This window comes from Neophocaena asiaeorientalis, unplaced genomic scaffold (assembly GCF_003031525.2).
Source record: "Neophocaena asiaeorientalis asiaeorientalis breed wild unplaced genomic scaffold, Neophocaena_asiaeorientalis_V1.1 scaffold110, whole genome shotgun sequence".
NCBI classification, from domain to species: Eukaryota; Metazoa; Chordata; class Mammalia; order Artiodactyla; family Phocoenidae; genus Neophocaena; species Neophocaena asiaeorientalis.
In genome coordinates this window covers 6,902,474-6,929,352 of record NW_020175053.1, presented here as the reverse complement: position 1 = coordinate 6,929,352, position 26,879 = coordinate 6,902,474, and the positions used below count along the sequence as shown (strand labels likewise).

Sequence of the window (26,879 nt, the reverse complement as noted above, 5' to 3'; positions counted from 1 at the left end):
GCTGTGCTCTTGCCCTCTTATTCCAGCAGCTGCTTGTGCCCCTCAGCCCTCCTCTAATTAGCCTCCAGGTCACTTCCCAGTTCTGATGTTCTCCACCTCCTGGTCCCTGGGTTTCACCTTGGCCCCCACCGTGGGGACTCAGCGTTTACAGCTGTAAACCAGAGACATGCACTACTTCTGCATAATACTATACAACGTGCAAAACAGTTGATGTGTGTTTAACATATAAGCTTAATTTAAAAACAACCAAGTGATAAGTACATGTTCAGCAATGCACCCAGCTGTAATAAGCCTCTCTATGCACTGCCGCTGTGGGTGCCGACGCAGAGGTCCCGGGATCCCTGGCTGTGCTCTCATCCAGCAGATGCCATACCTTCCTGAATCTGCAGAGTGCTTAGAGCTGCTATTATTATACCACCCACCACCCCAGGGAAAGTGGTTTCTGCCTTGAGGCAGAGAGCAGTCCCACCTGCAAGAATTCAGATGTTAAGAATTAAAGTGGGTGTTTGGGTGTCTTTTGCTTTGCTAGATGGGGGGAAGTAGCACAAGTAGCAAAGAGGGTAGGCTCCTACCCCACATCCCCAGGGTGTGTGACCTCCTGGGCAAGTTACCTGGCATCTGTGTGCCTGAGCCTCCTCGTCTGTATCCTGGGGAGAGCAGCACTGTACCTGCTTCATGGGCCTTACAAGGGGACATCACATCACTTTAGAGGGAGCAATGGGGCCTGGCCGTTAGACCCAGGGCCAGCCCCTGACAGAATGGGAAGAGCTTTAACTCTGGGTGCTAACACCACACTGGAAGCATGCACCAACCAGGCAATCTGGAGCTGGTGGTCTTTTAAACAAGAGTGCTCAAGGTCTTCCTTGCCCGGGTTGTATACCAGGCAGCCTGAGGTGCCCATGGATGACCCGGTTTCCTTTAGGGTGGACACCTCTGGACCCACCTGCTTGCCAGGATTCCAAGAGAAGGTTAGCCCCTTTTCCATGACCTCCTCTGCCTCCCGGACCCTCCTGGAGTCTAAAAACAGAGAAATCACTCTTCTGTATCCTTTTCTTTGCTCTGGGTCCCACCTTTTACATTCTTTCACAGTCATTCTAATGGGGTCTCAGGCGTGAGGGGCAGGTAACAAGCATGCTGGCTGCCACCTGACTGGAGAGTCCCTCCGGAGCCCCACTCTGGAGGAAAGGTCTTACTGCATGACAGGGCCCAAGGCTCCATGTGGGGCTTGAGCAGGACTAATAAACTGGACATTGGACAGCAGTGTCCAAGCAGAAAGTCTGTCTCTAAAAATGACATAGGAAACTTCCCAGACCTCTCTATAAATACCTCTCTTCCAAATAGTCAGGGCCTCCTCTTGAAGTTAGGGATTTAGAACCAGCCTGACCAAAGGAAATGCAACTGAAATTGCTAAGGTGTGGTGTGGGCTGCAGTAAGGAGAGGTGAGGACAGCGACGGGGGCTGTTGTGCTGCCAGTCGCCCCCTCGGGATGGAAGACTTATTCCCCAGCTGCTGGGAGGGTCTCTGTGGTGGCCAGTCTCCAAGATGGCAGCTAACAACCGCTGGCCTCCTTGGATGCACAGGCCACAGCGCACAGAGAAGGTGGAAACGACTCCCTCCCCAGACTCCACACTGGCCTTAGGACTTGCTGTGACCCAGAGATGTTCTAGGACTTCAGGGGACTGACAGCTTCCACGTCCCCTGCCTTGGAAGCCAGCCACTGTGCCGTAACGAAGCCCGGGCTATGCTGCTGGAGACACCAGGTGGCTGCCAGCTGAATGTGGCTGCGCCGAGGTCACCAGTGAGACCAGAAGAATGGCCAGCCAGGCAGTTCCAATCATCCCAATCCTGACCCAAAGAATCAGGACAGATACCAACTATTGCTCTAGGCCACTACGTTTTGCGGTAGTTCCTTATAAAGCAATAGACAACAAATAATACTGGACCAATAAGTTGTGTATTTTGAAAGTTGAAATAATTCAATAAGCCCTCACCAAGGTTCTTATCTCCCAAATATCTTCAAATTACGTATCTAATAATAATGAGTTCTTACAATCTAGCAATAAAAAGACCAACAACTCAATTTTAAAATGGGCAAAGGATTTGAATAAGCATTTCTCCAAAGAAAATATACAAATGACCAATAAACACAGTAAGTCATCTGGGAATGCAAATCAAAACCACAATTAGATACTACTTCACACTCATTATGATGGCTATAATAAAAAAAAAAAACAGTAACAAGTATTGATGAGGAATGGAGAAATTGGAACCTCATACACTCCTAGAGGGAATGTAAAATGGTGCAGCTGCTTTGAAAACAGTCTGGCAATTCCTCAAAAGGTTAAATACAGAGTTACCATCTGATTCAGCAGTTCCTTTCCTAGGTATACAGGAAAGAGAAATGGAAACATATGACCCCAGGAAAGTTTGCACACAAATGTTCATAGCAGCATTATTATAACAGCCAAAAAGTGGAAACGCTCCAGATGTCCATAAACTGGTGATGGATAAATAAAATATGGTACATCCATACAATGGAATATTATTTGGCAATAAAAAGGAATAAAGTACATGCTACAAAATGGTTCATGGGTGAACATTAAAAATATTATGCTAAGTGAAAGAAGCCAGTCACAGAAACATATACTTTATGATGCATTTATATGAAAAGTACAAAATAAGCAAATCTATAGCAACAGAAAGCAGATAAGTGGTTGCCTAGGACTGAGGATTGAGGGAAAATGGCGAGTGCTGGCTAACGGGTATAGAGATTCTTTAGAAAATGCTCTAGGGAGTACCCTGGGGGCCTAAGTGGTTAGGATTCCGGGCTTTCACTGTCATGGCCCATGTTCAATCCCTGGTCAGGGAACTGAGATCCCATAAGCTGCAAGGTGTGGCCAAAGACAAAAAAAAAGAAAAGAAAAAAGAAAATGCTCTAAAATGGATTGTGGTGATGGCTGCACAACTCTGTGAAGATCCTAAAAGACCAACCACTGAACTGTACACTTTAAATTGGTGAATTGCACAGTATATGAATTAGAGCTCAATAAAGTTGCTATAAAAAAGAATATAACACTTACCATTTTCTATGTCCACAGCACGAGCCCACCCACCTCAGTGCACGGGCTTCTGCTGCTCATTCTCCACCTACCTGTGCTCACAAACACATGCTGGTGTGCTCTGACCTCCAAGCCCAGGCTGTACACATGGTTTCTGTTTTGGAAGCTGCACTCTCCGGCCAATCATCTCTACCTTTCCATTTCAGAAAATGTTTACCTCATCTAAACACTCAAACCAGGCTAAGTTTCCCCAACAGACCTCTGTACGTCTTGACAGTTGGTTTACCTAAACCCGGATCCAACCATAAATAGCATCTGCTTTTGATTCTTCTTTTTCTCTTCTTTTTTTTAAAAAAATTTATCTATTTATGTATTTCTTTTTGGTTGCATTGGGTTTTCGTTGCTGCGTGCAGGCTTTCTCTAGTTGCGGTGAGTAGGGGCTACTCTTCGTTGCAATGCGTGGGCTTCTCATTGTGGTGGCTTATCTTGTTGCAGAGCACAGCCTCTAGGTGCACGGGCTTCAGCAGTTGCAGCACACAGGCTCAGTAGTTGCGGTGTGCAGGCTCAAGAGCGCAGGCTCAGTAATTGTGTCGCACAGGCTTAGTTGCTCCACGGCATGTGGGATCTTCCCGGACCAGGGCTCAAACCCGTGTCCCCTGCATTTGCAGGAGGATTCTTAACCACTGCGTCACCAGGGAAGTCCCTGTTTCTGATTCTTGACACACAGTAGGTCTTAGAGCTCCAGCACCACGCTCGGGCATCAGGTGCTCGGCAGAGCTGGTGCATCAGACACAGCCCGCCCTGCACGAGCCAGGTAACCCAGACAAGCCGCTTGCTTCTTTGTGCCTGTTCTGTTTCATTTCTACGAGCAGCTCTACCCCAAGGCAGATGACAGGATGTGGTCACGTGAAGCCCGTGGTGATGCCCAGTTCACGCGAGAGCTCACACAGGAAACCCGCCCCAACCACTCCACCTGTGAAGTTCCCAAGCATCGTCCTCACCAAGGCCTCGCCCTCCACGAGCATCACCTGCATCATTTAACAAAAGGGGACAGGAACCCTTCTGGGCCCACCTTTCAGGGCCCTGACCCACAGGAGGGCTGAGCCTGAGGACAGAGCGGTTCTTACTCAGAGCACCGTCCACAGGAACCACCGGGGCCTGAGGGAGCGCCCTACAGGATTCACGGGAGCTGACCATGAATGGGGGTGCCAAGAGCAAGGTCTGGAGTCGGCGGCTGCGCCTGCATCCTGGATGCCCACCCAATCCCCTCCCGCACCTATACCACAAACACAGGATCTTCCCACAGAGTGCCACCCAACAGTGAGCAGCCACCCCGTCCCCATGGCCTGGCACCCTGCCCTCCAGCAGCGTCCCCGCTGGGAGCCACCCCCCAGGGCCTTACCCGGGTCTTGGCCTTCAGAAACACGTGGCTCTCCATGTCCTTGCTGGATTTACTGTGGGCCACGCCAGCCTTCCTCATGGCATCCTCTCTGGAACACAAAGGAGGAGAGATGTTGACACAGGCTCCCTGGCCAGCAGGCCCACGGATGTGGCCTGGCCCACCAGCCTGGTTGAGGCCCAGGAGAGGCACGAAGGGGGGGGCTCTCAGCACAGCGATAAAAGGCAGCTGAGCAAAGGAGAAGGCGGGCAGCGCCACAAGAAGGAAGGAACAGGAAAGGCGGTCACCATGAAACAAAGCAGCCACCCAGCTTAAGCAGGCAGAGGGGCCAGGCCCAGAGGCTGCTCACAACCAGCACATTAAACAACAGGGCGTCCAGCTGGCCTCCATTTCCTGCCCTCTACGTGACCTGAGCCCCCATCCAACTCTGGCGTCAAGAGCAGTGGGACCCTTGCTCTGGAAGCCTCCTCTGCTGGAACAAAGGGGCCATGCCAGTCACCTCTCAGTTCCTCCCAAGGCAAAGGTCCCTGTGTCGGACATGCAGGTCCTCCCAGTGGGACCAAGGAGATGAGCCCGACCTCAACAACTTCCAGTTGGGGGCAGGAGACAGACCACACAAATGCCAACACATGCATGGCAAGAGACGGAATATGACCCCAGGTTTTCATCACATGATGCTCTGCTGCACATGGCTAAGCCCGAGCTCCTCTGGGTGGTAGCACACATTCCCCCACTCCCACCCCGCCCCCAGACGAAGGTAAGGATAGGTGCGCATTTGTTAGAAAGGAAGGAGCACATCAGGCTCAGGTCCTCAAGCCTGGCCCCTCTGCTCACAGCCCGCCTTCTTCTCCACAGGATGGGTCTCCCGACCTGTCTTCCCAGCGCTGGGCTCACTGATAAAGACCCCCCTCTCCCAAGGGAATCCAACAAGCCTAGTCCAGCCGGTGCTGGAAGGCTTTCTGATGGCTCCAAACACACACACACCCTGGGTACTGAAAGAGCGTGCACATGGGCTGCAGGACCACGTTCGTGATCCCGAGAGAAACCCCAGACAAGAGGCTAAATGCTGAGATGGATAAATCTGTACTCACGTATAAAGAAAGATAAAATGCTGCAGACTACCACACTGCCAAATTCCGCACGTGAGGCCAGAGCCCCCACCTCCCGCCTGCTTCCCTGAGCCTGCACCAGGGCCAGGAGGCAGCAATGGGTTCCCGCTGGAGAAGCATCCAGAGTAGAGCAGACGCTCGCACGAGGGGACGTGTGACCAGGATCAAAGAGAGGCAAAAGGAAGGATGCAGGAGGACAAGGCGAGACCCTGACAGGCCAGGGGGACCTGGCGCTCAGGGGCTGAGGCCAGCGGAGCAGGCATCCCACGTGCGAACGTGGGTTCTGAGTCCTCGAGCAGCTCCGACAAGTGACTGAGCAGACCTGTCTTCAAGGGGGGTCTCCCCAGCACCCCCATCCCTCCTCCAACAGCCATATGAGGCTAACCCTACCACAGAGGCTTGCCCGAAGCTGAGGGCCACAGAGCCGCGGACCACTGGGGCAACCCCAAGGAAAGCAGTAGACACGTGAGGGGGCCGTGACGGCTGGCAGCTGGCTGGGAAGAGGCCCCAGGAGCCAGGTGAAGCGCAGAGTGGCCAAGAGGGGCGCAGACAGCCCTGCGTCACGAGCAGAAGACCTGGGGGCTTGGCCAGGCGCCTGGCTGGTGACAAATGGTCCTCCGAGCTGCTGGCAACAACTCTGAAGGGGGCAGGCTTGCAGGCCCCCCACGGACACTGCATCTTGCCCACAGCAGAGACCCTGGCACGTCCGCAGAGACAAGACAGACCTGTGCTTTGTGGTGGAGGGACCTCTCCAGGGCCAAAGACACCAGATCTCCTGGAGCAGGAGCCCTGGCCTGTCATGGTCAGGGCAACGCCACAGACGATGGGGACGCACGGGCACCCGCTGTTAGTGACTCAGAGCCTGAAGGGCATCAACTACACAGGAGGCCAGAAACAGGTGTCTGTGGACAAGAATGGAACACAAGCAGCAGGCAGTGGGGCCTGGGAAACCACCCAGTTCTGCCTGGTGGTCTCAGCGTGCTCGTGCTCAGCGTGCTCAGGGAAGGGGTCTCATGGCAGGGGCGGGGGGAAGGCTCTGCCAGGAGCACCAGCCACGTCCCCACTGCGCCCGCAGCGCTGCCCGAACAGGAGAACTGACAGGCACCCTGAACACTGTTCTCAGTTCTGCAAACCATACTGTTAAAAATGTTCTTGCTCTTGGGACTTCCCTGGCAGTCCAGTGGTTAAGACTCTGTGCTTCCACTGCAGGGGGCACGGGTTTGATCCCCCGTCAGGGAACTAAGATCCCACATACCGTGCGGCACGGCCATAAATTAAAAACAAAACAAAAACAAAAAACAAAAACGTTCTTGCTCCTGTTTCCAGTCTGCAGATCATACTCCATAAAATAGAAGATGAGACAAAAAAGGAAGCAGGCAGTTCTGCTGTTCTAATCCTCCGCTTTCCCCCAAGGAAAGGGCCTGTCCTGTCATTTTCGGCCACCTCAGCATTTTGTCAGAGGCGCCATCCGCCATCCGGGCTCTGACTGCATCTCACGCGCCTGCACAGGTGCCGGCTCCCTCCTTCGCACTCAGGACCCACGGCTCCTGGGCCTCCGCCCCCAGATAACAGGCTTCTGCTGGCAACTGTCAATAAATGACTGTCAATAAACACAGTCAAACTAGCACAACCTGGGCAGAGGGAGAGCCTCAGAGGCCTGGAGGGAGGAACGTGAGCACGTGGTCTGCCCCACAGGCGAGACCCCAGCCACAGGTCCAGTACCTTGGCGCTGTCAGGGAGGCATCAGTACCATGAGAGACAGAAGGGCTGTCTGCAGGCCACGGCCTGGGCGGACCAGCCCTGACAAGATGATTGGGGGCTGAGAGCACGCAGCCCTCACTGAGACCCAGGCTCCACAAGGCACCTGGGGGTGGGAGACGGTTGGGGGGGCTGCCCCTGCTCCACAGCCACCCGTCTGCCAGGCAGAGCTCCACTGGTCTCTGGTCCAGACCTGACCCACCACCCGGGCCCCGTGAGTCCCCCACCTGGAGCCCAGACCCCATCTGTGGTGACACACCAAGAAAACACCCAGGGCTTCCCTGGTGGCGCAGTGGCTGAGAGTCCGCCTGCCGATGCAGGGGACACGGGTTCGTGCCCCGGTCCAGGAAGATCCCACATGCCGCAGAGCGGCTGGGCCCGTGAGCCATGGCCGCTGAGCCTGCGCGTCCGGAGCCTGTGCTCCGCAACGGGAGACGCCACAACATTGAGAGGCCCGCATACCGCAAAAAAAAAGAAAAAGAAAACACCCAGCAGCCTGAGCTCTGTGCCCCTCAATGGTCCAGACGGGATGCCCGGGAGCCTCCTCTTCGCTTCCCGATTCTGAACGCCATTCCCTGCAGTTCAATCCTCACCACATGTCACACTGCACCCGTGGCCATCCCTGTGGTGGCCTCTGTCTCCAGGCCCCACCCCATCCCCACCCCCTCTGTCAGCTCCCCAAGCCTCCGCCCAAGTCCATATCCCGCCTGCCTCAAGGGCCTTCCTCCTCAGCAGCAAGGCAGGCAGCTCGTCCAGCGAGGAGCCCCCTCCCCTCCCTCACCCACTCTGCTCATTCTCCCAGGGCGGCTCTCTCCCTAGCCCTGCCCGCTGGGCCCTCCGACCTTGTACTTACGCAGCACCCCTATTCTCTGCCTCATGGAAACCCTGTGGTCGCTCTGACCACACCCACGGCACCTCCTGTGGAAATCGCTGGCTTCCTGTCTGTCCCACGAACACCTGCAGAACAGACTGTGGCATCCACCTCTGCGCACTGCAGGCGGTCATCCGTGTCAATTTTTTATAACATGAGGGATGGCGACACCATGTACTTTGACGGACACGACATGCAGAACCCAGAACTGCTGTGACAGGCTCGGGGGACACCAAGCCTGGCACAGGCACGTCCCAGTGGTAGAGGCCAAGGGGCTTGGGGAAAGGCCTGTGCTGGGCAGATGGACCTGGCAGGAAGCAGAGAAGGGAGGGCCTGGGCTCCGATCACTTGTACAGAACACACAGACCGGGGATCAAGTTCCACCCTGACCACTGGCCAGCTCTGGGTCCTGGAAGCACTCCACCCCCAGGCACATCCTCTCCATAAAGGATGCTCAGAAGGGACTGGGGCCAGGATGAAGGGCGCTAGGACAGGTCCAGCCTCAGCACACCTGCTCCTCCTCACCTCCACCCTGTCTCCAAAGTGGGAAACTCAATTTGTTGACTGGAGTCCAGTCCTCATCCCCGACATTGGAATCTGCAGAGGAAAGGCAAACACCCAGCCCACTGTGTGTCCCTGGGCAGGTGCGCCTGGACGTAAGCTCGACGTGCACTCAGGCTTCCGTCTGCCCTCACTGCCCACCACACACACCCCCGCCAGTGATCCCCGAGGGAGGCGCCACCTTGAGGTGCCTGTGTGTCCTCTCCTACAGAGGGAGGACAGTGACAATGCCACCTCACAGGGTTGTCCTGAGGATTACAGCAGTAACATCGTCAGGCACACTGGCACAGGAAGCACCAGGGTGTTAAGGAAATCAGTCAGAGAACAGTCTCGCCTGACTCTCCCACCTATGTTCCCTTCTCTCCTTACCCCACCCTCCTCAATGCTGCCTCCCTGGTCCAACGGGAAGCTGAGCTCCCGGGATCCCAAGCTCCTTGGCTCTGTGCCAGTGTCTAAACTCCGGGCCTCAGGCAGACCGGATGCCCTCCACCCACCCAAAGACTTTCATTCTGCCCAGAGGCATCTTCCCCTGATTTGAAAACCATGACACCCGTCAACCAACTGATCTCCCATTGTTGTAAGTTTTTGCCAGTCCTGCCCCACCCTGGAGGAGAAGCTTCCTGGTGAAAGACCGCCTGTGTGTGCAGTCTGTTCATCAAACTGGGACAGGAGCCTGCAGCTGGTGTGTGCAACCCTTCAACCAGTGTAAGATCCCAACCACAAAAGTACTGGAAGACAATAGGAGGACAGTTACATACCCAACATCAGGAGGAGGAAGGCTTTCCTAAGCACATCGCCCAAAGTAAACGCCAAAAAGGGGAAAAGATTTTACCAGATGGAAAACAGATTCCTCACACATTTTTATCAGCCACCAACCAGAGAGATAAGAAAAAGGTATCTGAACCTCAGCACCTCAAGCCCTGCCCTGACATCTGAGGAGGGGTGCTGAGGGCAGCCCCACCCCACTCTCAGCCAGGGCCTGTGTGTTTGAGCTCCCCACACTTGTGGCACAGCCCTAGGTGATGTTTGTTTGGTAAAGCTCAGGTCAGCACAAGAGAGAAAACTGTCCCACCCTCCCTAAATGCCAGTTGGGCCCATGCATTCCACAGATGTGGCCAGCCCAAAGCTTCTGTACCTGCCTAGCACCAAGGAATCCTGGGAGCCTGCCTCCAGACGAGATAGGAGGGGAAGACAGACCAGAGGAAAACAAATCACCACAATGGCCCTGAGAGGGAAACACAACTTTGACAAATTCTCACTACATCTATGGGTTTCATATTTTCAAGTGAGAAAGGACCTATATTTCCTTTGGTTGGTCCCCCAAAATATTATACTCTCTGAGGCACCAAATTTTTTAAAAATCGGGAATTTATTTGGAGAGGAGGATGATAAAGGATCAGTCAGAATAAAAAAATACAGGTTCCAGGACTTCCCTGGTGGCGCAGTGGTTAAGAATCCGCCAGGAAGATCCAGGAAGATCCCACATGCCGCAGAGCAATGAAGCCCATGTGCCATAACTACTGAGGCTGTGCTCTAGAGCCCGCGAGCCACAACTACTAAGCCCGCGTGCCACAACTACTGAAGCCCATGTGCCTAGAGCCCGTACTCCACAACAAGAGAAGCCACTGCAATGAGAAGCCCACGCACTACAACGAAGAGTAATCCCCACTCGCCACAACTAGAGAAAGCCCGCGTGTAGCAACAAAGACTTAACACAGCCAAAAATAAATTAATAAAAAAAAAAAAATACAGGTTCCAATGTAAGGTCTGGCTCTCCAAAAAGAGGAAACCCATCTGCAGAAGAACAGAACCATATGATGGATGAGGTGCTAGCTTAAGTCATAATCCAAATACGCTCCCTGCAATAATTTCATTTTAAAAATAAAATTAAATGAGATATGAACCTCCAGGTTGGAAAGGGGGACTGAATCTGAGTGTCTAATTTCCAGTTGCCTTCACAGTGCCCCGATATGAGAGTGAGCAGCCAACCAAGGGCTCCCAGACACCTAACATGGCAGATAAAGACCCTGCAAGAAACTCAGCAGGAAGAAAACAGAAACTAACTCAATATCCAAGTAGATAAGACATAGCATCCATTTAACAAGAACAAGATGCTATAAAACCAGAAAAGTCAGATTACAACAACAACAAAAAAGTTCTTACAAATAAAAGCCTATTAGATGTTAGCAGCAAAGGGTCAGAGATAAAATTGAAGAAATCTCCCACAGAGCAGAGCTAGAAGACAAAGAGATGGAAAACAGGAGATAAAAGATAAAATAAAAAGAAGGTAGGAGATTGGTTCAAGATGGTGGAGTAGAAGGACTTGCGCTCACTCCCTCTTGCAAGAGCACCAGAATCACAACTAACTGCTAAACGATCATCGACAGGAAGACACTGCAACTCACCAAAAAAGATACCACACATCCAAAGACAAAGGAGAAGCCACAATGAGACGGTAGTAGGGGCGCAATCACAATAAAATCAAATCCCATGACTGTTCGGTGGGTGACTCACAAACTGGAGAACACTTATATCACAAAAGCCCACCCACTGGAGTGAAGGTTCTGAGCCCCACGTCAGGCTTCCCAACCTAGGGGTCTGGCAACGGGAAGAGGAATTCCCAGAGAATCAGACTTTGAAGTCTAGCAGGATTTGACTGCAGAACTTTGACAGGACTGAGGGAAACAGAGACTCCACTCTTGGAGGACACACACAAAGTAGTGTGCGCATCAGGACCCAGGGGTTACACTAGAAGGAATCAATAGCAGAATAACTGACGCAGAAGAACAGACAAGTGACCTGGAAGACAGAATGGTGGAATTCACTGCCACAGAACAGAATAAAGAAAAAAGAATGAAAAGAAATTAAGACAGCTTAAGAGACCTCTGGGACAACATTAAACACAACAACATCCACAATATAGGGGGTCCCAGAAGGAGAAGAGAAAGAGAAAGGACCCGAGAAAATATTTGAAGAGATTATAGTCGAAAGCTTCCCTAACATGGGAAAGGAAATAGCCACCCAAGTCCAGGAAGCACACAGAGTCCTAGGCAGGATAAATCCAAGGAAAAACATGCCGAGACACACAGTAATCAAACTGACAAAAATTAAAGATCTCATTCTATGAGGTCACCATCACCCTAATACCAAAACCAGATAAAGATCCTACAAATAAAGAAAATTACCAACCAATATCACTGACGACTATAAATGCAAAAATCCTCAACAAAATACTAGCAAACAGAGTCCAACAACACATTAAAAGGATTCAAATGCTAAAGGAACTTCTCTAAGTGGGAAACACAAGAGAAGAAAAGGACCTACAAAAACAAACCCATAACAATTAAGAAAATGGTAATAGGAACATATATCAATAATTACTTTAAATGTGAATGGATTAAATGCTCCAATCAAAAGATACAGGTTCACTGAATGGACACAAAAACAAGACCCATATATATGCTGTCTACAAGAGAACCACTTCAGACCTAGGGACAGATACAGAGTGAAAGTGAGGGGATGGAAAAAGATATTCCATGCAAATGGAAATCAAAAGAAAGCTGGAGTAGCAATACTCATATCAGATAAAATAGACTTTAAAATAAAGAATGTTATAAGAGACAAGGAAGGACACTACATAATGATCAAGGGATCAATCCAAGAAGAAGATATAACAATTATAAATATATATGCACCCAACACAGGAGCACCTCAATACATAAGGCAACTGCTAACAGCTATAAAAGAGGAAATCGACAGTAACACAATAATAGTGGGGGCCTCTTAACACCTCACTTACACCAATGGACAGATCATCCATACAGAAAATTAATAAGGAAACACAAGCTTTAAATGACACAATAGGCCAGATAGATTTAATTGATATTTATAGGACATACCATCCAAAAACAGCAGATTATACTTTCTTCTCAAGTGCACATGGAACATTCTCCAGGATAGGTCACATCTTGGGTCACAAATCAAGCCTCAGTAAATTTAAGAAAACTGAAATCATATCAAGCATCTTTCCCAACCACAACATTATGAGATTAGAAATCAATTACAGGGAAGAAAATATAAAAAATACAAACATATGGAGGTTAAACAATACGTTACTAAATAAGCAAGAGATCACTGAAGAAATCAAAGAGGAAATAAAAAAATACCTAGAGACAAATTACAATGAAAACACAATGATCCGTGTTCCTTAAAAATCTAAAAATAGAATTACCATATGACCCAGTAATCCCACTACTGGGCATATACCCAGAGAAAACCATAATTCAAAAAGACACATGCACCCCAATGTTCACTGCAGCACTATTTACAATAGCCAGGTCATGGAAGCAACCTAAATGCCCATCAACAGACGAATGGATAAAATGAACCTGCTGTATAAAAAAATTAATTAAATAAAATTCAAAAAAAAAAAAAAAGAAGGTCAAAGGGCCAGCTTTAAAGACATGGTGGGAGAGTGAATACAGGGCATGGAGGAAACAGGACTCCCTGGGAAATGACTGAAGGGACTTCCCCTGAAGCACGCCGTGAGTTTTGGGAGTAAGGCAAGTCGCCCAAAACTCACCTGAGAGGAGAAGCAACAGGCCAGCCCTGGAGGGAAGAAAGCAGCAGGAGAGGCTTCTCAATCCTTGAGGAAGCACCTCCGCCCTAGAAGTCTACATGCATCCAAACTGACATGGCCTCCCTGGAGCCCCTTTCCTGGAAGCTGGTAGAACAAGGCAGTGAACCAAAAAGAAGAAAACCCAGGATACAGGAAGCAAGAACCCCAACACTGGAGCCCTGCAGGAGACAAGCCCCTGAGAGGGCCTCACCCTTGAGGCCTCCAGAAGGGAGGTGCAGAAGGACAGACAGCCCAGCAGCACCAAGCTTGTGATAACTGCACTGAGAGGTGACTGAAGACAGAGGAAGACTCAGCCACAGGCACACAGAACTCTAGGCACATTTCTAAGAAAGCATGTTTTTCCCAGGGAGTGAAAACCATCACAGTCTGCCACTGTGTTTGGCTGTGAACATCTGTCCATGTGGCCCTAAACATTAGCGTTCATTACCCATTTACCCAGAAGCTGAAACACTGGTGGACAAGGGAGAGGCAGAGATAACAGCTGCGTTCCCAGAGAAAGTCAACAGATAATCAGAAACTCATCACCGTGATGACCCGTGTGTGCATTTGACTTAGAACCACGGACACCGGCCAGAAAAGAAAGCCCCGGCCAGAAAAGAAAGCCCCGAGTCAAGGGGAGGACACAGTGAGTCGGGACCACCGCAGTCTCCTGTAAGTTGTTATCAGTCCTTGACTTTTAAAATTTATGCACAAATATTAGTTTGATAAAAATCAAATGATAGGGACTTCCCTGGTGGCGCAGTAGTTAAGAATCTGCCTGCCAATGCAGGGGACACAGGTTCGAGCCCTGGTCTGGGAAGATCCCACATGCCGCGGAGCAACTAACAAGCCCGCGAGCCACAGCTACTGAAGCCTGCGCACCTAAAGCCCATGCTCCGCAACGAGAGAAGCCACTGCAATGAGAAGCCCACGCACCTCAAAGAAAAGTAGCCCCTAGAGAAAGCCTGTGTACAGCAATGAAGACCCAACACAGCCAAAACAAATAATTAAAATAAATAAATTTTTTTAAAAATCAAATGACAAAATGCACCTAAAGAGTGTGCCACTGACTCTGCCATAAAGAAATATTCAAGGAACATCAGCTATGAAGAAAGGCCGCCTTCGCCTTTCTATGCCTTCCCAACTCAGTCCACGCAGAGACAGGAAGCTCCGCTCCATCAGCAGTGCCCCCACCCACCTGCCCCAGCATTCTGCAGTTCTCCCAGGACCCCCTGGCCAGAGTGTGGTCAGAGGCACCGACCCGAGAGGGGCCATCGCACACCGCCCCCCACGGGACAGGCAGCTTCCCCGGGACTCAGACAGCCGACGGGGGTCTTCTCTCGAGCCTGCCCCAGCACCCAGGTGGCTTCAGCTCGGAGTGAGGAAATGATGAGACACAGATGGTTTAGTCACCAACTGCAACCAGAGCAAACTACCTGTCCTTAACTCAGGGAGCCTGCTTCACCTCACTGCAGCTGGAAGCCTGTTTGCCAAACTACATCCCAGACTATGAGCCCTTCCTGTTCTCTTTCTCTTCACTTTCTTATCCATTTAAGCTCTCCAATTTCTGCTTGCAAGATTTCTCAACCCTCGACGAATTAGATCAATGAAAGAACAACACCTAAAGACGCTACCGCTGCTCTTAAAGCATATGTCATTATTTGAGCTACAGAAGCTACACAAGTATCATCATTTTCTCCATTCTGCGGGTTTGACCACAACAGAACCAGGATGCTGGAAAGACCTCTTGATCCATCCAGGCAGTGGCCTCTGGGCTCCAGGCCTTGGACCACTGTGGCTCCCCAGGTTCCAGCCCTGAGCGTGTCCCACTCACCACTGGGCAACCACGTGGTTAAGGACAGACTCTACCAACCCAAGAGCTTATTAAAATGCTTATCTCACGTGACTTTGTAAAATATTTCAGGGGAGGAAAGCTCTATCTTCCAGAGGTCTGCACTCGAGTCCCAGCAGTGAAAATCATACGGTATCTAGGAAGTGACTGAAGACAGTCCAGGACGGGGTGGAAAGGGATGGGTGAAACACTGGCCATTGTGATGCTAACTCTCCAAGTAGCTGGGAGACCATACTTCCATTATCCCTACTTCTGTGAATGTTTGGAAAAGTCCATAACGGAACTTTTAACAAGATAGGAAATAAAAGAGTTATCTCAAGCACACAGGATGACTGTGCAGAGATGCCTGAAGGAGGCTCACTCCCAAGAGTGCCCTGCAGTAGGGCCCTCTGGGCCATCACACGGGGAGCAACCATGCACTCCGAGTCTCCCTCGGCCTAGAGAGCTTGGGCCTCAGAAAGTGGGAACTGATAAGTCTCACAAAACCTGTTCCCATAACCAGAGGTCGGTCCAGTCCCTCCCCACCCAGACAGAGCCAGACTATGTGGAAGAGTCCTATCCACCAGAAGACTTGCTGTGTCCAGTCTCATGTGAACCTGGGCCATGGGCACACAAGTCCCAGCCAGAGTCCCCCCAGGGGATGAACCTTGGCGGTGAGAAAGCCACCACTCAAACCTGAACTCAGAGTCTAATTCCACTTAAGAAACATGGGTCTGCGTGTGTGTTGGCATATTTAAAATACATACACATCAAGTCATATGCCCAAAGAAACAGGACTGGAGGAAAGAGATCAAAATGTCAGCAACAGCCATCTCTGAGCAGAGAGATCACAGAAAATACCCTCCTGTTTTGAAATCATCTGCAACAATATCTGAAGAGAATGAAGTACCGCACCCACCAGCCCGGAACACACTGACTGAAACAGGAGGTGGAGACGTGCTGGCGCTGCCGGGACTGGCTTCCCTGCACCCACATCCTCTCCCTCCGCTCCACCCACATGCCCCTTGGGGCCCCAACGAGGCACTCCTGCAGCTGACGCTCTTCCAGGTCTGCTCCCTGCTTCTCCCACAGGCAGCTGGACTTCTCCCCTCCAGAGGGTTGACACTCCACACACCCTGCACTTCGTCACATTGCACTCACCTCTCAGAAATTAGCACAGGATCAGGGCTCGCCTCCCTCACACGGTCACCCAATTCTGCAGCTTCCTTTCTGACAGATCTGTCCCTCCTAAGCCATCCCTTCCACTCCTACTGTCTCTGCACCCGGTGGATCAATCTGAGTGCGTATTAACAATTAACAAAGTGCTTGTTATGAAGGCAGCTTCCTTGACAACATTGGGTGTTGGCAAAGATGTCTAACAAGGGCAATTCCCCCACGTGGCTGGTGGGAATGTCAACTGGCATCACCTGGGAAAATCATTTTCCAGACGGTGCTGAAGCTGAAGGCCACCCCTGCACCTAGCCCTGGGGTCAGAGCCCAGAGGGCGAGTACTGTACTCACAGGAGACAGGACCCAAAGCGGCCCTGGTGCAGTGTTCACACAGCCAACAACTGGAACTAACCCCAATGTCTGTCAAACGCACAACAGGGCAGTACCGGGGGTGGGGGTGGGGGGCGCGGTCATGCAGTGGAATATCGGCATAAATAAGAACCTGCTACCTACGAGGACAAACGTCACACACGTGACTCTGAACGGAAAAGCCCAGACCCAGGGTTGCAAAGCTTGGGATTCCAGCGACAGGAAATTCTGGAACAAACGTCTCCATGGCCCGGAAGTCAGGAGAGTGGGGCAGGGGCTGCACCGGCAGCACAGGGTGCTGGGCCTGTTCAGGATGCAGTCTGGGCAGCTGGTGGGCATTTTCACGGTGACACGTGTCCTCGGGCCGCTCACTGCATGGGTGGGCTTTACTTTAATACAAAGAAACACTATGGGACCCTGGTGAGGGCCCTTGAGCCTGGCCCCAGAACCTGCCCCAGCCCCACCCTCGGGTTTGGACTCCAATGGTCTGGGGTCTGAATTCCAACCCTGAACCCCTGGCAGGGATTTCCCGCTGCACAGTCTCAGACCTGAATCCTCCCTGGCATGACTCACAGCAACCCGATGGGTGTGAAGGGCCTGCGGTGGCCCAAAAGGGCCTCGCAGGGCAAAGCTGGCATTCTCTCCACTTTATATCAGGGGCTCCAGCCCACACCCAGCAGCCAGATCACTTCCTCACACTGCACCTCTGATGAGGATGGAAAGGAAGTTGGAAAGAGGGAGAGAACAGGAGACAGCGGGGATGGGAATGAGCCATTTCTGAAGCAACAAGCACTGCCCCCACACCCCCAGGAGCCTGCACTGGAAGGAGCAAGGGGTGCACAGGCTTCAGAGAGCAGAAGTCCCCACGCAGGGCCTTCTGCCCCTGCCCGCCTTGCCACCCCTCTCCTGGACTGGATGCCAAGTGGCTGGGCACAAAGGCTGACCTGCAGCCAGGCCACACCTCAGCCCTGGTCCCTACCCGCCCCCACCCCACCGCCTGAGTCCCAGGCAGAGCTGGAGGAAACCATGTCCAGGGGAGGAAGCCAGACAGCACCCAGCTGCTACTCGCCAAGCCTGAGCACAGAGCCATGTGAGAGAACCGGTGAACAGAGGGAGAGCACGCCAGAGCGCTCTGCTCTGTCCCTGCAACTCTGTATGTCTGAAAAAACGGTCTCGGAAAAAAAAGCTCAAAGTAAGGTCAAATGTCTCCTCCAAGGACTCACTGTCCCAAATAAGTTACTCCTCCTTGGATACTTAACTCATTCAATCAGGAACGGTTACTAACAGGCCCCGCCTAGGTTAGCAAGAGACTCCTTATTTTTGACCACTGCAGCTTGAGGGATCTTAGTTCCCAGACCAGGGATTGAACCTGTGCCCTCAGCAGGGAAAGCTCAGAGTCATAACCACTGGACCGCCAGAGAAGTCCCAAGAGATACCTTATTAAAGTGGAGGGGAACATCCCTCCCTCACGGGGTTGTGGTTTCGAGATAATTATGCCTGGGCTCCTAACGCATCCTCCTCTGTCTCCGGGATCAGGTACCCATTCGCTTATCTGTTAAACAGAACCATCTAGTAACACCCTGAACTCCCCTGTCTTTAGATGAATGTCTCAATCAAAAAAAAAAAAAGGCTCAGCATTGCTTTCCACAACGCTCCCTGCAATTACCCTGCATCCCTCACCTAAGACAAGGCACCATGCTAGGAGCTCACTGGGATGCAGAAGTGTACGACCAGGTCCTGCACTCAACAAATTTATAATACTGTTGGCAAGGCAAAAAAATAATAATGAGTGTAAAAAGATCAAAAAGGAGTTCATCTGTTCAGTTCATGCCAGGATGCATCCAACAAGGGCTCTACAAACTCAAGAGGAATTAGGGACCACTGTGGGCTGAGCCATCAGGGTCATGAGGAGGGAATGAGGCCAAGACCAGACCTCTGACAGGGCAGAGAAAGAATGACAGAGGGCAAGCCAGCCGTGTCTGCAGCCAGAGGGCCTGACGTGCAGCAGGAGTGTCTGGCTGGGGCTCTCCCACCAGCACAGAGGGAGGGTCAGCTGGAAAGGTAATTTCAGATGGAAAGCAGAATGCTGCTTAGCAGGGGTGGAAAGAACGGCTGTGCTGGCACCTGGCCCAGGCGACGGAGGACACCCACCGTGACACAAAGCACATGGCGACTTTCCACCTTATGGCAGCTGCCTGTGACCACGGCTCACCTCCTCCTCATCTGTAGACAGGGTCTACCTTTCCTTCAAAAGATTTCTGATTATGAAAGAAATACATGTTTACTGTTAACAAGCGACACACATACATATATATAATAAAAATTACAAAGAAAATTAAAATCACTCAGATAACCAGCCAAAGATGTCTATTTAACGAACTCAGCCTGTACCCCATGTTCCACGGCTCCTGAGGATGCCAGTTTGCCAGCATCCCTGCATGCGCGGTGCTATGACTTTCTCCAACTCTGAGGTGAGGGCCCATCAGGCTGGCTCACCGTCACTCTTGGAGAGGCAGGAATCAACTCTGATTCAGAAACTCTTGTAGTGTCCCTGCCACGAGGGGTTCAGACTGGGGGAAACAAGTGTTCAAACAATTCAGATGCAAACCGGTAACAGAGCATGGGTAAAGAGAGGGGCATGGTGGGTGGCTAGGTGTCCTGGGAGGGCGAGTGGGATAGGACTGCAAACGCTCAGCCACGGGAAGGACAGGTCTCTCAGGCAGGGGAACAAGCAGGAGGCAGGGCGACCAGGTCAAGAACGGGGCTCCTGTGAGGATCTGGGGCAGCCTGGCATGGTGGGGGCAGCAGGCAGGTGCAGACCCTGGAGGAGGGATCCTGGCTCAGGGCTGAATCCACAGGCTGCCATGCACACATTCTGGGCATCAAAGTGACTGGAGAAAGAGGATGGAGTCCATGAAGCAAGAGTTGACAACTTGAAGCTGAGTGGTGAACGCACAGGCATGGGGTCTTTAAACTACTCGGTCCTATGATCCATATTGAATTTTTTAAAATCCAGCAGAATTCCTTTAGAAATCGACCCTCTAGGTACATAACCAATATCACTGCCCTGAGGAATGCTTTTCAGGGGCAGGTACCCCTTGCCCTTCATGACCAGGTCAGGAAGATAATCATGTGGTCATGGTCCTTCCCACCCACCATGGGTCCTGGACCAGCCATAGCCACAAGGTCAGGAATGGCAGTAACAGCTGGAAGACTTCTGACCAGGAATGGATGTAAGGGATGCAGCTGGTAGGGGGGTAGGGTCACCTATGAAAGGATGCTGGTGTGGCTGGGGACTGGCTGCAGCCTGTGCAGAGGCCAAAGATCAGCCGGGGCTTGCGGTGCTGTGCCAGCAGTGTTGTGCCAACTGCAGCAGAGGGGCCTGCCACCCTTTGGGACCCAGTGACCCATGGGGAGTTGCTAAAACTGCCAACAGGATGCCTACTGGCAGCAGCTCCTCCAATGGGCTCTCTCAGTGCACATGGCTTGGGTTAACTTCCAGGGCCATCTCCCCGCTTCCCCAAAAGAGGTGTGACCACTCTTTCAGGTGAAAAAGTGGTTTGCCTCGCCAGTCCTGCTACGGTTCAGCAAGCACTCCTCTGTGACACGCATCCATGCCTCAGTTTCCTCACCCTACATGGGAGTAACAAGTGCGCCCGCCCACTCTCAGGGCCAGCACAAAGACAGTGGGTGAGCCAACACAACAACTCCTGCAGCAGGGTGCACAGCACACCCCCACGTTTCAGCTGCAGTTGTCGCTGCTGTTGAGAAAACCCTGGATGACGGAGGGCTCCCATCCCCTCATGTCACTGTCACTCCTGGCCTGGGGCAGTAGAGACAAGGGTCAGGACTCTGAAGTCAGTGTCTCACCAATCACTTTCTAGTTTCTTCGCTGGGACTTGTGGTGACCAGACAGGGCCCCTGGCCTCAGGGCACAGACATTCTGGAGCTGGGCTGTACACGGACATCAGCCCAGTCACGTGGATGACAACTGAGCGATGAAGAAAGCGGTGGGCTCAGCAGCTTCCCCGCTGGAGAACAAGGGCCAGAGTCACACCAGGGAGGCACAGGGCTGTTCGGAGGCCTGCGTGGGCTAAGCCACAGAAAAGGGTCGGCCAAGACTCAGTGGCTTCTGCCCGTGGGAGGGACCACAAGCCACAGGCAGGATCCGGACATGCAAGTTTCAGGACACTCCCTGTCCTTCTGAAGACCTCTCCAGACCCTTGGAAGTTGCTGTTTCGTTGTCTGTTCTCTTCTGCTTTTTTGCTTTGTTTTATTTTGTTTCTGGCTAAATAGCACTCGACTTTCTCCTTCTGGTCTAGGCTGAAATTTCCACACCTCCTAGGTTCCTGACCTGGAGCTCACACCTCCCTAGGGGTCCTTGGCAGAAGAGGCAGCTGACCGGTCCGCCCTCACTCTGCTCCACACTCCCTCAGCCCTTTGTGGCCCCTGACTGGAACCCTGATCAGGGCTGCCCTCCCCAACTGTGTCCTCCCCTTACAATCTGTTCAGCCCACCAGACATTTACTCCACGCCTTAAGATGCAATCTGCTGTACTGAGGGGTGGGAGGTACAAAAGTCTCAAGACTAAGATGGGAAGAGATGATCAAGGTGGTCCTTTTATGTATTCACCGTTCGCCAACCCCATGGCATACGAGGCGCTGCTCACTTCTCACACACACATGTTCTCCGGGAGCTGACAAACCAGACACGCGTGCTCAACACTAACCCAACAACCCAGGAGGCAGGCCCAAGGCCCACAATGACCAGCTCAGGGGCTCTAAGGGGGGCTGCTCCTGTGGTCCTGCAGGGAAAGTGGATGTTCCACAAAAAGCCCATCTGAACCCACCAAGAGTTTCACAACTACCCTCCCCAGAGGCTCCCGTGTCATCAATCCCCTAACCAGACTCAAAGGTTCCACCTTCACTCCACAAGGCTCCTTCTCCTGCCAGGGCCGGGGGAGGGGGCGTCAGGGGACACATCACTGAGTCCCGAGCCCTCTGCTAGAGTGTGAGTGGAGGTCTCTTCCTTTTCCCTCCCACCACCCCTGTGAGACAGACTGGACTCCTGCCTTCGCATGGATGAGGGAGATGACCCAGAAAGGTGACGTATGCAAGGTCACTCAGCTCACACGTGGAGAAAGTAGGTGTTCCCAAGCTTCACAATGGATGCTGGCGCAGGTAATGAAGGCCACTGTCATTGAGAAGGTGGCACACACAACACCCAGGAAAATATCTACTCTTGCACTCTTCAGCAAGTGGTTTATACGCCAGGTGCCATGTTTCATAGGATTGGAGTCTTACAGGAAACTCAAAGGGGCTGAGATACAAGATATCGGGGGTGACCCACTTTAGGCAGGGTGGGCAGAAAAAGATCTTGAGTATTTAATATTTAAGCAGACATGTCAATGAGGAAAAGGAACTAGTCATGAATACAGTGAGGGGAAGTCTACCCATTGTGGAATATCTTAAATACTCGATAACAAATTGTTTAAAGGGAGAGAACAAAGAAAGAATTTGGAATGCTCAAGAAGCTGAAAGACCAGAGAGGGTGGAACGGGGTGGGGGTATGAGAGCAGGTGGCTAGGCCAGGCTGGGGTGGGGGTGGGGGGGACATCTGGAGCTCTGTTCGGACTCTGAGGACAGTCACTGATGGGTTGTCAGCAAGCAGGGCAGTGATCAGTGAGTGGAGGCAGAAGTTCAGGGAGGCCCAGAGGAGGCAGAGGCAGTGCAGGGCTAAGAAGAGGCTGCACTAGAGTCCCTTCAAGGGCCCTCCTAACCAGCCCCAACTCCAAACTGCTTTTCCTCAGTGGAAGCCAGGAGCCGTTTATTCAGCCTATTCTCTCGGGAGCTACTCAAGAGTGAGGTGAGGACAGGGAGCCCCCTCCCACTGAAACTTCCCAGGTCTTCGCTTGGCTTCCCTCATTCAACTGTAAATTACCTCGGTTCAAAACATTTCCCAAGGGGCTTCCCTGGTGGCGCAGTGGTTGAGAGTCCGCCTGCCGATGCAGGGGACGCGGGTTCGTGCCCCGGTCCGGGAAGATCCCACATGCCGCAGAGCGGCTGGGCCCGTGAGCCATGGCCGCTGAGCCTGCGCGTCCGGACCCTGTGCTCCGCAACGGGAGAGGCCACAACAGTGAGAGGCCCACGTACCGCAAAAAAAAAAAAAAAAAACATTTCCCAAGGGGCTCCCCTGGAAGTCCAGTGGTTAAGACTCCGTGCTTCCAATGCAGGGGGGCACGGGTTTGATCCCTGGTCTGGGAACTAAGATCCCCCACATGCCATGTGGTGCGGCCAAAAAAAAAAAAAAAAATTTCCCAAGTCGGCCAACTTTAAACAACAGCATAAACACTGGAGAAAGTCAGAATTAACACGTCAGGTATCCTGACCTTCTTTTTTAATGCTGTGAACACAATAAATCAAGGCACCAAGAATCACAGCTTTCAAAGTGAAACCTGGAGAGAAAACAGACAAATCTGAGAACTGAGAACACCCACATGATGTCAGGCAGAAAGCCTCTGAAACTGCTCATCCCAGTGGTGGCAGGCGGAAGGGCTCCCTAAAGTGCCCAGGCCTTAACCCCAGGAACACGCCAACAGTAGATGCAGAAGGGCCTTTCCAGATGTAATTAAGGTTATAGACTTGAAAGTAGGGACATCATCCTGGATTATCCAGGTGGGCTCAATCTAATCTGAGCCTTTAGTAGAGAATTATTTTCTCTGGTTGAAGGCAGAGAAATGGGGCAGAAGAGCCCACCCTTGCTGGAGGGGGCCACATAGAAAGTGTGACAGAGAATGGAGGCAGCCTCTGGGAACAAAGACTGACCTTGGAAAGGCTAACAGCCAGTTAGGAACGATTTCGCCTCAGTCTTCCAACGCCATGGAACTCAATTTAGCCAACAACCTGAATTAGCTTGAAAGCAAATTCTACCCCAGAGCCTCCAGGAAGAAATGCACCTGCCAATATCTTGATTTCGGCCCTGTAAGAGCCCGAGGAGAAGATTCAGCTGAGCCCACTTAGACCTCTGATCTACAGAACGTGTCAGATAATACACCTGTGTTGTTTTTAAGCAACACAGTTTGTTGGCAGCAACAGAAGAGTAATAGCAGCAATCTGGAAAAAAAAAAAAGAACCCAGTTTCTCTAGAAGCAGAAGGAGGCTGAATCAAGAAGTACTCAGTCGGTCCTCTTCAATGGCCCCCCCCAGCCCTCTGACACTCCCCCAGCTGCCCCATTTCCTTTGGCGGCAACTCATTCTTCCCGTCCTTAAATTCCGGGCTCCCTCAAAGAGGACTCTCTGCCCTGGGGGCCTTTCTTACAAGAGCCCTTAAGTAGGTCAATCCTCAAGATTTCATCGATTGGTAACTCCAACATTCACTGATTCTGCAATATCAGCACATCTGTCCCCAGACAATTCCACCGCAGGGCCCGGAGCTTAGCTCTCCAGTCCCCACTGCCTGCACTGGACTGAGAGCTTCCCTGCCTTCCTCCCCACTTCCTTCCTTGCACACTGCTGCACCCCACCCCCTCCATCCAGTTAGTCATCAAGGACCATCTGCGCTCGCTCTCTGCTTTCTCTGGAATCATCTTCTTTCAGTTTCTACCATTGCCTAATGCAGGCCTTTAGAATCTCTTGCCTGACTAGGTCATTCCACAACCATTTTACGGAGCGATGTGACACACAGTGCTCTAGCAGGGGGAATACAGGCATGAAGAACGACAGGTCCCCAGACCCCAACAGCTCAAAACTCTCATAATGGGCCTCACTGGCCTCTCTCCTCTGTTCTTGATCCATCTTCGGGGACTGAGGGGATCTTCCCAACTCTGGCATCTCACCACCTCAAAGCAGGCCCCATGACAAATAGAGGCTCATCTCCCCAGCACGGCACTCCCACAGCTAACGGGTTAGCCCCCGCTGGCCCTCCTTGCACGATCATCTCCTCAAACCCCAGAACTCAGCCTAGCACGAGATCCTCCACGCGGTGGGCACTCACGCTCCCCACTCCTCAGCTTGCAGTGATGGCCCTTCACACTCCTACTTATCATTCTGGGACTCAGTTTATTCGCCGCCTACTCCCCAACTGCTCAACCAAACCGTCAATTCCAGTAGGAGAAAGCCTGCCCTGTAACTGCGCCTTGGCGGCGGCGCGTCCCCCAAGGTCAGGGGCTGATCCCCGCCAGCACAGCTCGCCGGTCCGGCAAGCCCGGTAGAAGACAGTAAACCAACAAGCAGCCGGTGCGGAGGAGCGGAAGCTCCGCGCGCGAAGCCCAGGGCGCCCGGCAGCCCCTGCATCGATGGTCTCAGCAGCTGAGACTGAAGAGGAGGCACCAACCCCAGCTCTTCACTCCCACTCCCGACCGAAGGTCGCTTCCTGACAACCTCTTCCTGCCACCCTCCGGCGAAGTCCACGGGGGGGAGGGGGGTCACCCGTAGATTCTCGCCCCCACCGCCCCTTCTGCCCACCCCCTCCGCCCTCGCCCCGAGGCGCTTTCTCCGAGGAGGAATCGCAAAGCGCCCAGACCTGCAGAAGCCGCCACTGGCGGCCCCGGCCTCCTCCGTCCGCAGTGGGACGCAGAGCTGGGGAAAGGTTGCCTCCCAAGCACACAAATGACGAATGAGAAAGCTCAGGACGATGACTCAGAAGCCGGGGCTCGCCGGCTGGCAGAGTTCGGCCCAGGAACGCTAACCCGCGACCGCGGCGGCCGAGAGCGGAGGGGACAGAGGGGAGGGCCACGCCCCGGTACCCCGCGATCCGGCGCCCTGAATCCCCCGGTCCGGCCGCGCCTCCCCCTCCGCGAGGAGGGCTGAGAGGAAAGATGAGGAAGGGAAGGCTGAGGGGAAGGCCGGGGGTCGCGCCGCCGCCGCCTCGGCCCCTACTCACATTTGGCTGACCAGCTTCTGCCGGAAGGCGGCGCTCCGCCAGTCGGTCTCCTGCCCCGAAACGTCCATGCCGGTGCCCCGCTCCCACCGCCTGAGCCCCGCTCGGCAGCCGCCGCCTCAACCGCAGCGCCAGGCCCAAACCCGGAAGCCGTCGGCTGCGTCTCGGCCGTGCCGGAAGCGGAACGGGGATTGTGGGAACTGGGGCGCGAGCGGGGGCCTGTGGGAAATGGAGTCCGCAGGCGCCCGGGAGCCCCACCCCCGCCGCGCTCCTAGCCGCCCGAGGCTGACGGCGGCTGCACCTCGTCGAGTGCCTAGCCTGTGGCCCTACTGGGGGCTGGCCCTGCAAGTCCAGGGGATCCACACCCGTCGGGGAGGCCGCGCGCGGCCGCCCGCTACCTGAGCGGATGCCGTGGAGAGATTATCAGAGATATTTATCAGCCACCTGCTGTGCCCCTGCTGTGCCCGCACGATCCGGGCCCTACTTCCCTGAGGCTGCCTTCCAGCGCCGCATCCCAAGAGAGACCAGACGATGCTTCTCTCCGTTAGACTTTTGGAATCTCATATCCCACCAATGGCTATATTTTGTAGGGGTTGGAGATGTGAGGAACCCAAACCACACTGTTAATTTTTAGACACAGGCTTTCCTGTTTGGCCCAACAGGAGAACACCTTCCAGATGCTCGCTGACAGCGCACAAACTTGCTGAGTGGAGGAGGCAGGGGAGTTGGAGGCAGGCGGGAATGGACAGGGGTTAAAGCCTGAGGATACTTTTAGGAGGATAAAAGTTCTGCCAGACTGAACCTATGCGGCCTTTCTGTGGCCCTGCGGAGGGAAGGCAGGTGACAAAAATCCTAAGCCCAACTTAGGTCCCCAAGTGCTAAATAGACAGTCACCAAGATGGGCCTCACAGAAAGTGAACTGGCACCTACTGACGCCTAATAAGTGCCTGGCCCAGGAGGGGCTGTGTCCACCCCGTGTCCCTGAGCCCCAGGCAGGAGTAGGGGGAGGGATTGGGAGAGGAGGGAGTGAGCAGTTTCCCCAAAGGGACCCGTCTTGCCCTCAGGTTTCAGGTTTTGCATTGATAGGAGAGCTGTTCACAGCTTCAAACATTTTTGCTCTCATTCTTTCTAAAATAATTTTTTAAAATTCTGTCCTGGGAATTCCCTGGCTGTCCAGTGGTTGGGACTACGTGCTTTCACTGCCAGGGCCTGGGTTTGATCCCTGGTCGGGGAACTAGAATCCTACAAGCCACGTGG

The 26,879-nt window shown here is 52.8% G+C and overlaps 1 protein-coding gene across 4 annotated transcripts in view; it reads right to left on the bottom strand.

Annotated features, from left to right (window-relative positions):
* Nucleotides 1-25,776, bottom strand: part of MED15 (mediator complex subunit 15) — a 57,595-nt gene extending 31,819 nt beyond the window's left edge. The window contains exons 1-3 of one of the 4 annotated variants that reach the window (XM_024763829.1): nucleotides 25,626-25,743; nucleotides 18,897-19,003; nucleotides 4,462-4,549 (exon numbers count right to left, since the gene is read on the bottom strand). In XM_024763829.1, coding sequence (XP_024619597.1) covers nucleotides 4,462-4,549; nucleotides 18,897-18,913 — 105 coding nt within the window. In that variant the 5' untranslated portion in view covers nucleotides 18,914-19,003; nucleotides 25,626-25,743. Of the gene's footprint in view, nucleotides 1-4,461; nucleotides 4,550-8,178; nucleotides 8,613-18,896; nucleotides 19,004-25,625 lie in introns of those variants that run through there. The other 3 variants (XM_024763824.1, XM_024763826.1, XM_024763823.1) reach the window with 3 other exon arrangements.
* Between the last annotated feature and the right edge of the window lie 1,103 nt (nucleotides 25,777-26,879).